Genomic DNA, 15,085 nt, shown 5'->3' with positions numbered 1-15,085 from the left:
GGGGGCCTGCCAGCAAGACCGCCCCCCTTTCCAGGACCCTCCGAGGAGGGCAAGCACCACCACCGCCCACCCCTCCACCGGCCAGCGCCTCCCTCCCACAGGCTGCTCCCGGAAGAAGCCTCCGGCTGGCGCCTCCTGGAAGCCTGCGAGCCCAGCTGCAGCGGGGAGCCTCGGCCTCCACCGACCACCTCCGCCGCCCGACCCCTGCTGAAGGCCGCCCCACTAGCAGGGGAAGATGCCGAGACCAGGACAAACAAAGAGACGGGCAGAGGTAACAGGATCGCGTTTCTGTGACAAAGGGACTAGAATGTGAGGATGCAGGGAGACCACAAATGTATTCTTGGTCTGTATGTTTTCTGAGAACGTGAAATATTTCACAGAAATGCTAACTTTAAAAAATATAGGGAGGGCTTCCGTGGTGGCGCAGCGGTTGAGAGTCCGCCTGCCGATGCGGGGGACGCGGGTTCGCGCCCCGGTCCGGGAAGATCCCACGTGCCGCGGAGCGGCTGGGCCCGTGAGCCGTGGCCGCTGAGCCCGCGCTCCGCAATGGGAGAGGCCACAAGAGTGACAGGCCCACGTACCGCAAAAAAAAAAAAAAAAAAAAAAAAAAAATATATATATATATATATATATATATATGGAATTCCCTGGCACTCCGGTGGTTAGGGTTCAATCCCTCGTGGGGGAACTAAGATCCCGCAAGCCAAAAAAATAAAACAATGAATAAAAATTGTTTTAATTAACATAAAATGTAACCGCATTTAGCATTTGTTATTTATTATGATGTTAGTCCCAAGTGCTGTCAAAGACGTGTGAAAGATACACGATTTCCCACAGCAGAACCGTGGTAAAAAGAATGAGACGTGTGGACTCTGCACAGGGACTCGCTTCATACACATCCCCTGACAACAGAAACTGCAAACAGCATACCCGTAACTTAGACACTTCCGTATTGTAGAAATAATTGGATTGATACCCCATTTATTACAGATTTCAACTGTGCCCTTATGGGGCACCTGTGAACCAAAAGGTTTCTAGAGTTTCTGAGTGTATTTAATTACATCTGATGTTCAGAGAATTGCTGGTTGCCACTTTGCGGTCTGACTACTCTGAACCAGTCAACACAGTCCTGGCTTTATCAAACTATTTCTATACAAATACTTATACAAAAGGCATCCTTTGTCCGAACATTATTAAAGACAAAAAATACCTTTCTATTAAACCAGGTCTTGGCAATTTACTTTAAAAGCAAAATTATTTGTTAGATTGGGGAGAGGTGATGAATTGGGAGATCGGGATCGACATATATACACTGATATGTATAAAATGGATAACTAATCAGAACCTGCTGTATAAGAAAATAAGGAAAATAAAATTCAAAAAAAATTATTTGTTAGATTAAATTTTTATTTTCTAAGTTAAGCCAGTGTAATTACCGGAGATCAAAGAAGTTTATGCCTAGCTTCATGTCTATTCTGTGAAATTAAGATTATAATAAGAATTTAAAAAAAAATAAAACTCAGCCTGGGGGGTATGTAGAGATGGCCCATGGATCTAGAGTCTTTATAGTTTCCTAGGATCCAAATCCTAATACAGATGAAAATTAGATTAAGAAATATTCCTTAATTTGTCTAGGGACAAAAGCACTGTTACTCAAGTAAGTATAGTATGATAGCACAGGGAGCATAATATATTGGATAAAACATTACAATGTAAGACAGGAAACCTGAGTTTTAGTCTCTGTTCTGCCTCTGCAAATTAGTAAACCTCGGCAATTCACTTCATCACTAGTCCCTCACCAGTTCTTAATCTAGAATTTATTAGTTTACCTGTATAGATTTCAAAGGAAGCAAATTAACCACTTTTAAGATTGACTCATCCTAGAGAACATTCAAAGAAAAGTCACAGTAAATATTGTTTGTAAACATCTTCCTAACAGGGAAAAAAAATCAGTTTTATTCAGTCAGCTGGGAATTGAAGGTAAACTTGAGTTATTCTTACCTTCTACTTTCACTTTAAGAATTTAAATATTTTGTGCTTCCAAGGACAGACAATTCTAAAATTTGCTGTTGTTTACCTGGTACTATACTAACTCTGCCCAGTAGGCTGAGTTGTCAGCCAACCTACAGGGTTTAGAGATGCAGACGACAGAGCCTCAATAAATTCCTCAGGAAGTTTAGAGAGGCCAGAATGGAATACCTCAAGGTCACAAAGATGCAAATACCAAAATAGATGGAAAAGGGGAGAAACACTGACTAAAAGAATACCCAGAAAAAATTTAAAATAGCTGAAAATACATCTTAAAAGCATCCCACCAAGCAGAAAGACTGATATCTTAAGTAATAAAAAAGAAGTGGAAAAATGTCTATAGATCCTCTCAAAACCCCAAAGAAACTTTACACAGCATCTAAAAAACCAGATATCTCAGTCAGTAAGCACTTACTAAAGCTACCGTGGGGGAGGAACAATATACATATACATATGCATATACGATATGATTCCAAATGTTTAATACAAGTTTATACATAAATACATACACACATAAATATATATATACATATAAAATCACAGTAAAATCATCTAAAAGCCAATCTGATCAAAATGTAATCTGCTTTATTTCTGGATTTTAAATTAATAGATTTTAAAAATACATCTGTTTCAGTGTCCGCATATAAGGATACTACCTATTTCATAGAGTTTCAAAGATTAAAGATGAATCACTAAAACACAATTTCTAAGCCATGAAGCACCATACATTTGTTAGTTAACAGGTTCATAGCATTTTTTATAACAGCCTAGTTAAAACTGTCAGCAACCCAAATGTTCACCAACAGGTGATTCAATAAACAAATTGTGGTCCTTCCACTATTCAGCAATAAAAAGGAATCACTACTGGTATGTGCAACAATATGGGTGACTCTCGGTTATGTTGAGTTTAAACCACCACCCCACCCCCCGCAAAAAGGAAAAGGGTATATACTATCCGACATCACTTATGTAAAGTTCTAGAAAATGCAAACTAATCTATGGTGAGAGAAAGCAGATTGCCTGGAAGACAGAAGGGAGTAGGGCAGTGAACAGTCAGAAAGGAGGAAACCTCAAGGGGCACCAGGAAACTTCTAGGGGTGATGAATATGTTCATTATCTTGAAGGTGACGATGGTTTCATGAGTGAAAATGTGTCAAATTAAATTATAGACTTTAAATGTGTGCATTTACTGTATATCAATTATACATCAATAAAGTTTTCTTTTTAAGTTGAAGGTAATATAGATTTGAATAGGTATCCGATTTGTCTGCTCTATATAAAAAACATACAGATCTTTTTTTTCTTAAAAAAATAAACAACTTACTTTGCATTTCCAGCCATTGGTTGGTACTGATTTCATAACTGGTTGAAGACAAAAAGTATGATACCCTTTGTCACACGTATCACACACTAGCATCTTGCTATCTTCTCCCGATTGTCTAAAAAATAAGATAGCATTAATGATGCCTTATCTTTAAACTTATGTTTGTAACATAAGTAATCATGAAAAGAATCTGTCCTGGGAACTTCCCAGTTCATAAATACCCTCCGACTCTGTTTTGTCTATGCACAGATAATAACAGAGTTAACCCTCTAGAGGATGAGACAGAAATCTTCCAAAGGTCCCTAAAGGATTATCCTTACTGAACGCCCACCTATGGTGAACCCGCTTTAGTCACTTTAGGGTTCCTGCAAAGAAGGAGGGGTTAAGGCAAGATGAATGACCCTGATCTTTACTTCTTAAAGATCCCATGCCCATCCTTTTTTGGAGAAGGAGCTGTAACTGATAGGTGATGCTGCATGGAAAGGAACAAATCTTGGCACGGTGAGTTGGAAGACACTGTCATATAATAAAAAGAGGATCAAATTTGGATCAGACCTACAATTGTGTTCAGACTTCTGTTTTTCTAGCTGTGTGACTCCTGAATAACTTAGACTTAGTCCTCTTAGTTTCAGGTACAAAATGTGAATGATAATCAAAGATTACTGTGAGAATTAAATGTAATTCTGGCTGAAGAGCTAAGAATATCCATTAAGTAATAAGTGCTAAATAAACAGATATAAGAATAATAATCTTGTTATAATTATTAAGAATTGTATTTGAAAACCTAAAATCTCCCCCTAAACACTGTTCTGCCCCAAAGATTGGGCCCCTGTCCTGTCCATGATCTCAGCCTTGATTCTTGGCTGTTAATCACTCTCAGATACTAAGAATTTAATTCAAGAGGAGGGGAAAAGAAAAACTAGGGAATGCAAGAAGAAGAGCTGAGAGAGGAACCGCTGAATAAAACCTGGGGATAAACAGAAGTAAAAAGGAAGATGGGTTAATTGGCCTCCAGTAATTTCTTATTTAATGTAATAAATTCTACATATAAAATTGCACATTTTGTCTCTTTAGCAACATGGAAAGACCCTGGAGGAAAAGCACTCTTCAAGTTCTCTTACTCCTTCTCAAGAAGAAGCCAGGCACAGATACAAGGTATCAAATAAATGTTTACTGATATTTTCTTTAATTTTTACCAAAATATAAAAGCACGTGGTCCTATTTATTCCACATAATTCTAAGATATTGATGCTTATTGTTACCAAATTAAATTACAAATAAAACAGACTGAACATGGCAGTGGTGGGCGTCACTCCTCCTGATTACAAAAGTCCTCAGCCTGTAAACAATTTGAAGACTGCTGTAGATGCAGGTAACATCCCCAAATTATCATGCTAATTAATTAGTAGCATGAGAGAAAAATAATCACAGAAAAGACTGGAGAAAGGACCAAAGGATGGAATAAAACAAATAGGAAAAGATAACCCCATTACAAACATTTAAATGCCATACAATACTTTGTTTCAGAATTATGGTGAAAGTAACTGCCTTTCAGATAGATACAGATTTCTTTTTAAACAGTAGACTTAGTATAAATTGTTCTTCCTGGAATAGAAATTGAAACTTATCACTGACTCTCTGGTTCACTCTAATAACTACTTTCCAAAGTTAGAGGTTTATTTTCCTATTAAATCTCCTCCCCAGTCTCCCTCAGAAAAAAAGGTGCTTTTTTTCCTAATGCTTATTTATTTTTAATTGTTAATATCATTCACTTAAAATTGTTGGCAAATTTAAGCTAGCTTTTTAGGCAACCAGAGGAATTTAAATTATTAAAATTAGTTTCTGTTTAGACTTATTTCAAAGTAATATGTTAATATCTAGCAATTTCTAAAGACATGACGAAGTCAGTGTGAATGAATATAGCTGCAGTATGAACAACCTTTATCACAGTACACAAACCTTTAGTACCTAATAATAGGGTCTCTCAAACTCAATACACACCTTTGAGTTGAAATTAAAACTTACTTGCAGTTCTGGCACACTTTGCACTCAGGACATTGCCAACCTGCACGTTTTAATGGAGTAACCGCTATATCCAGGCACATTCCATGATAGTGCTGACCACAAGTAGTACAAAAGAACTGATCTAAGAGGTCTCCCGGGCTGTCGCACACTGCACAGTTTGCATCTTCCTTTGCTATAATTAACGGTAAAACAACGAAATTGTTGTATAAGAATTTAATATTTTTCTGGCTTTACAGTTTAAAAATCACTTGAAGGGAATTTTCATGGTAAATCTTTCAGACACTTGAAATTATCCACATTGAACTGATATCCAATCAGAATAAGGTCTCAATAAAAACATTCTAGTATCTTTAAATTTAATCACATTAGATTTAATCATATAGTTTTGCAATGATTTGTACCTACATCTACTTGAGACCATAAGCAGTTCTTATTTAATTTTATATCCCTAATACCAATGATATGCTGGGCACCTAGTTAATGTTCAATATATGCTTGCTGGAAAGAACCAAAAAGGAAAATATCAACTGAGAGACGCTTTGCAGTGCAAAAATAAACATTTTTATTTGAGTGTTAAAAAGGTTTTGAAATTAACAAAATCAGAGACAAAATTAAGAAATGTTAATATCAATTAGATTAAGATGCTTCTTAAGCATAAACACTAATTTTTATTCAAGTCAAATAGGGTTTTTTAATACTGGAAAATATATGAGGGAGAACATTAAAGATGGAAGCTACATATTCATACACAAATACAATACTTCATATACTAATTCTACATTCATCTATATTAATTGCCAGTTGTAAAAAAATTATGGACATTGTCTATCGCTAAATGTGGATTAAAAGGAATGGAACTTTTTAACAGTTCTTGTACCATCTAAAATAAAAAATAAATGTAAGAATAAACTGGCTTGCCAAGTACACAAACTCACGCATATTACAATAAGGAAAAGAATGTATTCTAAAATCATACCAATTTGATGATATATACAAATATGTCTGTAACTGACACTTATGTTCTCAACTAAATGGTCTGATTAGCTGATTGTCCTAGGCCTGTTTTAAATTGTACATATGATTTTTTTTTCCTCTTTTGCTTTTTGAAGATTTGGTCAGTCCTCTCTGGCTATATTCTACCTGCTTTCTTTCCCCAGTCAAGCATCTTGAAACAGAGTAATAATCTATTCCTTTTCCTTACACCAAGAGTTGGCAAACTGGTTTTGTGGGCCATAGAAGTCTTTGGCATACAGAGTTTTTGGTTTTATTTTAGAGTCCTTTTAAAATGGTAAAAAACCATTTGCAGTTTGAGGGCCGAACACAAACAGGCCCTAGGATGCATCTAGACTGTAAGCTGGGCCCCTGGTGGCTCCTCACCCACCGTTCATCTGAAGCTACTTTAATGAGGCTACCAGTGGCCTATGAAATCCCGTGGTTACTTTTTACGTCTTACCTTATTTGCCATCTGCAGCGTTTACATCCACGCCCACACTGAAATTTCCTACCTTGATTGACTTCTATGATGGCAGCTTTCTCCAGATTTCTCCTTAGGCTCCCCATGCCTCCAGTCTCCTCCTGCTGTGCTGGCTTTTGTACCTCCACAAGCCCTCTAAAATGCTGGAGTCTCTTAGGATTTCATCCTCCTCCATCTTTTCTAATTCCCCATGGTTTTTCTTTGTAATCACATCAATTCCTACATCATAAAACACCACCACAATTCCCAGATCTCTATCACCAGCCCCAAACTTCTTTCTAAACCTCAAAATGTTATTTTCAAGTCTTACTGGACCCTCAACAGCCAGGTGTTCTAAAAATACTCAAACTCAACACCTCTAAAACTTTTTTTAAACCTAAACCTCTCCCTTCTTTCTCGACCTGCTGGGTAAAGAAACTTTAGTGTCCCTATTGACCCTTAACTACTCCCTGACCCAACACATCCAACTGGATACCAGTTCTTACTGAGTAAACTTTTTATATATCCTCTTGCATCTGTTTGTACAGTTCAGTCCATCACACTCTGTCTTGGTAACTGCAGTTATCATCTGAATGGAATGCTCGCTTAGGGCTCTGACCTCCTCCCTAAATCAGCTAAACATCCAGAGCAATTTTCTAAAAGTGTTATGCCCCGTGTAAATTAAAACTTTATCAATACCGCCTTTCTTGCCTTAAAATAAAAAAAATCAAAAATTTCTAGTTTGAGGCAAAAAAAGGAGTGGGGGGGATTATCTCCTTTACCAACTGAATCTCAGAACATTCACTATTTCCTGGTCAGATCAAGCAGTCTGCTGTGCACGTAACACAACAGACTGTTCAACCGTTGTGTACTTGTACACATTCTGCCTTCTGCCTGTAATTTTGTTCCTTTGTTGTGCCACTAGCCCATTCCAAAGAGGCCTTTAAAACTCTTGCTCAGACATAAACCCTGACCATCTAATGTTACCACACCTAAGCGCCCATTTAGTTGTTGATTATTCCTTTCCCCATATGCTTAGAAGAAACTGTTATATAATCAATTAATTACAACACAATACCATGAACCCTTGAAGGGTAGTAACCTTGTCTTTTTCAACTTCATATCCTCAGTTGCCTAGCACAAATCAATTCTTATATTTTAAGCAAAGGAGTTGCTTCTAAAATCATTTTTAAGTGGCTCTTTAAATGACAGGCATTTAAAAGAGAGCATTAATTCTAAAAATGAAATTACATGTATTAGCTCATTTTTTTAAATAAAAATGGAAAAACAGAGCAAAGTAGTTTTCTTAATACTAAAAGAGAGTTCCATATTTACTTATTCAAGCTAAGTACATTTAAAAACTAATCTTTGATTTTTGCCTACCCTCAAAACTTACAGAAACTGGGGTAAGTACTGGACTCTATCAGATACTCAGTTCATCTTTCTATTGTAATTTGCCAGGAACACTATCTAAATACTTCTGTGAAACTTTCTAGAGTTTGCTACTCTGCCGCTTCAACTTGCCATGGTAGCTACTAGTCACATGTAGCTATTGCGCAATGGGAATGTGATTAGTCCAAACTGAGATGTGCTATACATATAAAACACACTCCGGATTCCAAAGACGTAATAGGAAAAAAATATTAATGTCACTATCTCAAAAATTTTATTAATTACAAGTTGAAATATTAACATTTTGGATATATTGGGTTAAATATGTATTTTTAAAATTAATTCAAATAAAAAATTTTAACATGACCACTAGAAAAATTAAAATCATACATTGCTCACATCATATTTCTATTGCACAGCACTGTTTTATACAGCAAAGCTCATTCTGCAACAAGGTAGCTGTGTATCACTATAGCAGAGATTACTTTTTATTCTATGACAGTTTCCACCAATTCCTTGATGACAATACTGTCATGTTGTATGATTAGTATGCATCATTTAATAAATTGGGCAAAAAATATCCATGCGATGTATTCAGTCCAAAAACATTTACTATGCATTAGATAAAAATAATAATAGAAAAAAGTTGGTTCCAACCATTTTTCTGATCTGGGCGAACACACAGAAATATGTAGAAATACTAAAACAGCCTTTTGGAGGGCATGCATTAAGAAGATGACATTACTGGATGGCTTAAGTGTCATGTCAGACATAAGTTTATGTACATATACATACATATATGTCTGAAAGCCAAAGAGGCGTTAAGCTTGAAGCAATCATGAAACGACTAAGTGAAAATTTTCTTTAAGCAGTTGGGAAAGCAAAATAGATTGAGTGAAGGACTAAAGCTAAAGACAATTTAAGAGAGGACAGGAGTAAAATCCAGGTTAATTTGGCTCCAAAGATCATGTTCTTTAGTACTAATCAATATTGACGCCCACTGGAAGGACAAAAGAAGGTGAAGAATAAAAGTACAAAGGAAAAGTGCCAGCACAGGCATAGCATGAAGAAGCTAAATGATGTAGGGAAAGCAAGAAAAGAGCAGGAAAAACAGAGAATAAGCTTTGGAGAAGTCACTTCTTCCTAAGTGACAGCTGTGACGAGAAGAAATGGAGGAAAAGACAAAAACATGGAGCTTAAATTAGATGGGAGCTTATCACAGATCCTTAAACATGGTCAAGTTGGAAGGTGAGACTACTGCTTAAGAAAGTCTAGACAGCACATAAGAAGAGAAGCACTGGTGAAGAGCAACAGTCTCAAGTCAAATTATAATCAGTGAATTTAAAAAGGACTAAATCAGCATAGCTTTGTAACTTCCATCGACATTATAACTTCCATGATCTATGTTTCCATCGCTGGCAGGACACTCTGCAAGGTGATTTGCCTATCCAAATGGAACCTCTAGAAAGAAAAAGTAAATCATGGATGTTGTTCAGAGATGCTGGCCCACAGAGAAGGCAGGTAGGTAAGAAAGAAAGGTCAGGGGGCTGACAGAATTTAAGGTAACAGAAAAGTAGCAGGACTTGGTGTCAAGAGAGACCAGACAACTAAGAAAATGAGGTAGGAGTTAAAAATTTAAATGAAGTAAAAGAAGAAAAAGCTGAGTGATGAAAGTAAATATGCTGGGGGAGGGGGAGTGGATTAAGAGATGTAGCATTCCCAGGTTTAAACCTTGCAAAGACTTCTCGCTGAAGACAATAAAATCCAAACCCCTTCCCTTGTTTACAAGGCCTACATGATCTAGTCTTTGTTCACCTTGATGTGGTCTCTACTACCCACCTGGCAGACACTAAGTTCCAGACACAGTGACTAGCTGTCTATTCCACAATCACGCCACGCTCCTGCCTCAAGGCCTGCGCAGTAGTTGTTCGCTCAGCCTGGAACGTTCTTTCCTCTGATCTTGCATGGCTGGCTCTCTGCCATTCAGCCTTCCATGAGAGGCAAAACATTACTCAGGAAGTATATGTGACTATGTCCCTTAGATGGATATTTAGCGTAAAATTTCCAGGCAAGGTTAGAGTATACTTGCATCATCGTGAAAATAAGGTTAGAGCCATGACCGGCATTTTTCTAAGACAGAGCACCCCAAAATTATTTTCTGATGAAAATGCTGGTCTTGCTCACAGATGCGCTCTTTTTGCTGGGATGTTTCTTTCTAATGAGGTCCATGTTTTTGTTAGATTTTTCAACTTTCATTCATAAAAAGATGTCAATCTTACTCCTAACTCAGTTAACTATCACAGCATACTGCTCTGTTCTTAGCCAGCAGCATCAAGTATTATACTCAATGCATACACATGACTTAGAATAAGAGCTAAAATAACTACCTTTCAGTACAGCAATTTATAATATATGGTACAACGCTACATGATTTTCATTGTCATCTAACCTTCATAATAACACTGTCATTTAAGATATCCCCATTTTTAAGACATAAAAAGTTAAGTGCTTTGTGCTACGACATACAATTAGAACAGCTAAAAATACAAATGAAAGATTTTATAAGACTATTACGTAGTCTTGTATATTACTGCAATATAGTCTATCTGCAGTATTCTCAACATCCTTGGATTAAAACAGATGCTCAGAAAGCTGGGTATTTAGACTGCATTGTTTAAGATCCCCAGGGAACAGAATTTACTCAACTGGGCTTTGGTTTTATACCACTGACTTATTTTGAGGGCTGTTATAAGAAATTGCCCTGTGGGGTTTGTTGTTTATACTGCAAGACAGCTACCTGAAGACAGTTTCTCACTGCCATATATAGTGTACATACAGTATCAGTATCAAGTGAATTCTTATTACTACAAATCAGGCAACTGTTCATATGCCCTTCTTCATGCTGACTGCTGGAAAGCTCTGGAGCCAGATTTGTGGCATAGGCCTGGGAAATACACATTTATTTTGGGTATCAGCCTCACCATATTACCCTCCCATTTATCCTATCCTTATTTTCCCTTCCCACTGGCCAAATTTTCTGGCTTATTTTTAGTCTTACTTTATCCTACTGTTCATGTATTTGTATAAGTCTCCGTAAGTCTACTTTGGAACAAGGCAAGGTACCAGTAATTTCAGTATATCTGTTAGCTTTATGTTGCCAGCATGAACCTTTCACTATATGCATGATAAATGATAACAAATCATCTCACCTCAGTTCTTACACTTCATTATTTTATAAAACAATTTATGATCCCTAACAAATAAATGTATATAAATCATATACATTATGTGAACAGAGTCTGCAAAAGAAAGTAGTACTGCCAATAAGTAAGAGAATTTCTCACATTAGAAACATAGTCATAGAAAAGTTTGCATGTTGTTTACTGAGGTCTAAATCACGACCACATACAAAAGGCTGAATAAAATTTAAATTGTTAAACACACCCACAGTTGTTTTATTCCATTGGAAAAGTGTGTTATACCACCCAGAATACAATCAGCTCTGACAATTCACATCGTAGTCTGTGTACTTAGTGAAGTAATTCACTATATGAGGTCTTAAAGTAAATAACACCCATTACAGTAGCTGTGCATGGATGTTGTCTTTTTCTCCCAGACTTAACAGTGTGTAATCCAAAACATTTTTAAAACTTTAAATCCCTTATTAGCCTAAATACAATGTGACATTTCAGTTTGCCTTACCGATAATTTACATCTGTATAGTGATTAAGGGCAACATGATTATACATGTAGACACAAAATAACTTTAACTAAAGATAAAATCATGGTACTAAACAAAGAAAAAATGATTATGAAATCTGTGTTTGAGATTACTTTAGTTTAAGCCTGAAGTAGCTATATTTATGTTTCACAAAGCTGGAAAAGATAGGAAAAAAGCCTTTACTGACATTGCTAAGGATACAGGTAAAAGCTAACAATTAGGTAACTCAAGAGATGACATAAAAAAAGACTGAATAAAGAAAGCATCAAAGAGATTTCACAAGCAGATTAGAAATTCAATTTACTAGGGAAAAAAGATCCCAAGTCATGCATGCTCATTGGAAATCCACATACTAGGAAAAAAGTAAGATCTCTATTTAATAAGGATAGGAAAGAGTTATAATTTTCTGTATAACATAAATTTCAAACACTTAAACCTTTTCACCTACTTATAAAATACTGTTTGGAAAAGAAAGAAAAAAAAAAGACAACTGAGGATTATAGATAACTATAACCAAGACAGATGAATCAAGAAGAAGCATTAACGAGATTTCTATCATGACTATCAGGACTATACATTTTCCAAGATTTTCAAAAGTGTTTGGTGATACTATCAACATACATCCTAAAACAACACCTGAGTGAACCATCTTCTAAATCTCCAACTGGGTAGTCTTTTTAGTGTAAAAGACACTGAATTAAAGACACTGTTTAATTTTTTAAATGACCTACTTTCATACTACATATTAAAATACCATATATTCAGCAAGTTTAACTTTCTACAGTAGTTAAATTTTTTAAATAAGAATAAAAAACATGCAAACTATCTTTGAATTTTTGAGGAAATAACTCTCTGGATATAACTTCAATGATATTGTTGGTAACAGATTCCTCCCCCCACCCGCCCCCTCACCCCACCCAAGGATCTCTTGTGAAGATCTCTCAGATTATCAAGATTATGTAATGTTACCTTTTACCACAAGTAGAATAACACTTAGGGAACTTAAACATTTGTTATTTTAAGTAAATACATTGATAAATGTTTTACAATATATCTGTAGTAAACTTACATCTTTCAGGAGCTTGGTCAATGTGCTCTGGACAAAGAAGGAAGAAGTGACTGAAATCCTGAAAGGTGCCGGCTCCAGCAGCACAAGGGTAATGGTACATCTGGGTACACTTCTCTTCACAGCATTTGATAGTGGCTCCAAGGTGCTTACAAAATGCACATCGCTGGAAGGGAGCAAAGGATAAAGAAATCTCCGTATAAAACCTGGAAAAGCAACACTCAAATGTGGGGCTAGGAAGATATTCAAAAGTCTTTGTACATTACTAGTGTAACAATTTGAAGCCTGCAGAGCACTAAATAAAGGATCAGTTAAAATGATAAAATCTAAGTTCTCCGTTCAGTGCTTGGTACATATTCATCCTTCCATTCAAGTTTAGTAAGTTAGCATTTCACTTTTTTTTTTCCTATTGACTTTGTCAATACAACTACCATTTTTAAAAAACTAATAATATGGTTAAAAGGGCAGGTTTCTAGTTGGGGATTATTTTTAACAGGTGATTAAATCCCATTAATAAACAGATAAAACAAATATCACTTACTATTTTCACGCTGCCTAAAAATCAATATGAAGTAAACTAGTCAATCACAGAATAAGTTAATGAGTGGCAACTATATGGTTAAAGGCACACATACAAATCTACACACTTCATTGTAGCAGTTAGTTTCAAGTTTCTTTAAAATGCTGGGCATGTGAAGAAAAATTAAGTCATCTGACTTTCTCCTTCCCCCATTCCAATCTGCCTCTATCTCTTGCAAGTGGTAAAATCAAAGAAATAAAGTCTCAAACGAACAACAGGGGAAGTTTAGCTCACCTGAAATGTGTAAGAAGTCAGTATGAATTATCTAAGAGTAATTCTTTCCCTAAGAATGATTAATAAACTTTCTCATCCGCCCAAGCCCACTTGGGGCATCATAACGTATAAAATCTCTCTCTGTGTGTAGGAGATGCCTAGCTGCCCTTCTTGCATATACTTCTGTTTTAGCATTTATGCTATTGCATGGTAATTCCTTATCGGTCTTTTTTTCATCCAAGACCTCTGAGTAGAGGAACCAGGTTGTACTAACTTTGTATTCTTAGTACCATGAATGCTGTTTGACATAGGAAGGCCCTAATAAACTGGTGTTCGTATTTATATATATTAAATGGACTTCACTTTTGGTAATCTTACTGTAGGTGTGGCTCATGACTAGCAGAGCTGAACTAACTGAAGCCAAATGGGACGGTACGTGGTAAAACTGAGGCTCAGGTAACAGAGTTGCTACCATTACTATGAATATCTTCACATACTAATATACTGATTCCATATTCTGCTAGGCAATTAGAGAATACAATAGTTTTCAAATTATAAATAATTTCAATGTCTTGCATGTAAATCTACATAAGATAGCACATGCCATCAAACTCTTCCTCATAACCATCAGTCCACTGCACTGAACCAATATAAGAAAGAAAGTTAAGTGTCTCTTGGTGTGTCTTCCACACATTTTGGCTGCAGGCAACAAAACCACTGTACCTTCTAAGTAACTCATAAACACTAGTTATATCTGTGACATTTTAATTTTATATAATGTCCACAAGTTCACACACTAACACACATTTCAGTTGTCTTTTTGTACTCAAAGGTATTACTGCATTAACAAAAACTGAAGAAAAGAAATAAAGCCTTCTTTATCTTCACTGATAAAGTATAATAATCAGCTTTTTCCAAACAATATATTTACGTCACAACCTCCCATGGTATCTAAATATGTTTACTAGATTAACAGAACCCAGAATTAAAGACATGTATAATATCTAGGTAGTCTGAGTATCCCTGAGTCAATACTGGAAAGGTCAAGGTAATGTTGAGGGAAGAAAGTACATTTATATGTCCAATCAACCACTGAAAAGTTTTTATTATTAACTCATTAACATCGCAAAATAATTTCTGCTAAACTGTTAAAATCTAGAATCTCCATTATTTTTATAGCATATGGCAAGTGGTACAGAAGCCTTTTGCTCTAAAAGTAATTTTGACAAATAAAATATAATGACTTTTATTTAAGTGTATAATAAGGAAATAAAATAACTTGA

At 36.0% G+C, this 15,085-nt stretch overlaps 1 protein-coding gene across 29 annotated transcripts in view; it reads right to left on the bottom strand.

The window, feature by feature from the left end:
- Positions 1-15,085, bottom strand: part of KMT2C (lysine methyltransferase 2C) — a 298,083-nt gene that overhangs the window by 122,784 nt on the left and 160,214 nt on the right. For 28 of the 29 annotated variants that reach the window (XR_003679677.2, XM_028489535.2, XM_028489534.2 and 25 more), the window contains 3 exons: positions 13,013-13,175; positions 5,378-5,549; positions 3,353-3,467 (listed from right to left, as the gene is read on the bottom strand). Coding sequence is in view for 28 of the 29 variants with exons in the window: in XM_028489535.2 (XP_028345336.1) it covers positions 3,353-3,467; positions 5,378-5,549; positions 13,013-13,175 (450 nt within the window). In the remaining variant the exon portion in view is untranslated. The remainder of the gene's footprint in view (positions 1-3,352; positions 3,468-5,377; positions 5,550-13,012; positions 13,176-15,085) is intronic. The other variant, XM_028489555.2, reaches the window with a different exon arrangement.

Source organism: Physeter macrocephalus, chromosome 5 (assembly GCF_002837175.3).
Source record: "Physeter macrocephalus isolate SW-GA chromosome 5, ASM283717v5, whole genome shotgun sequence".
Taxonomy (NCBI): Eukaryota; Metazoa; Chordata; class Mammalia; order Artiodactyla; family Physeteridae; genus Physeter; species Physeter macrocephalus.
This window is presented reverse-complemented; position numbering and strand designations above follow the sequence as displayed.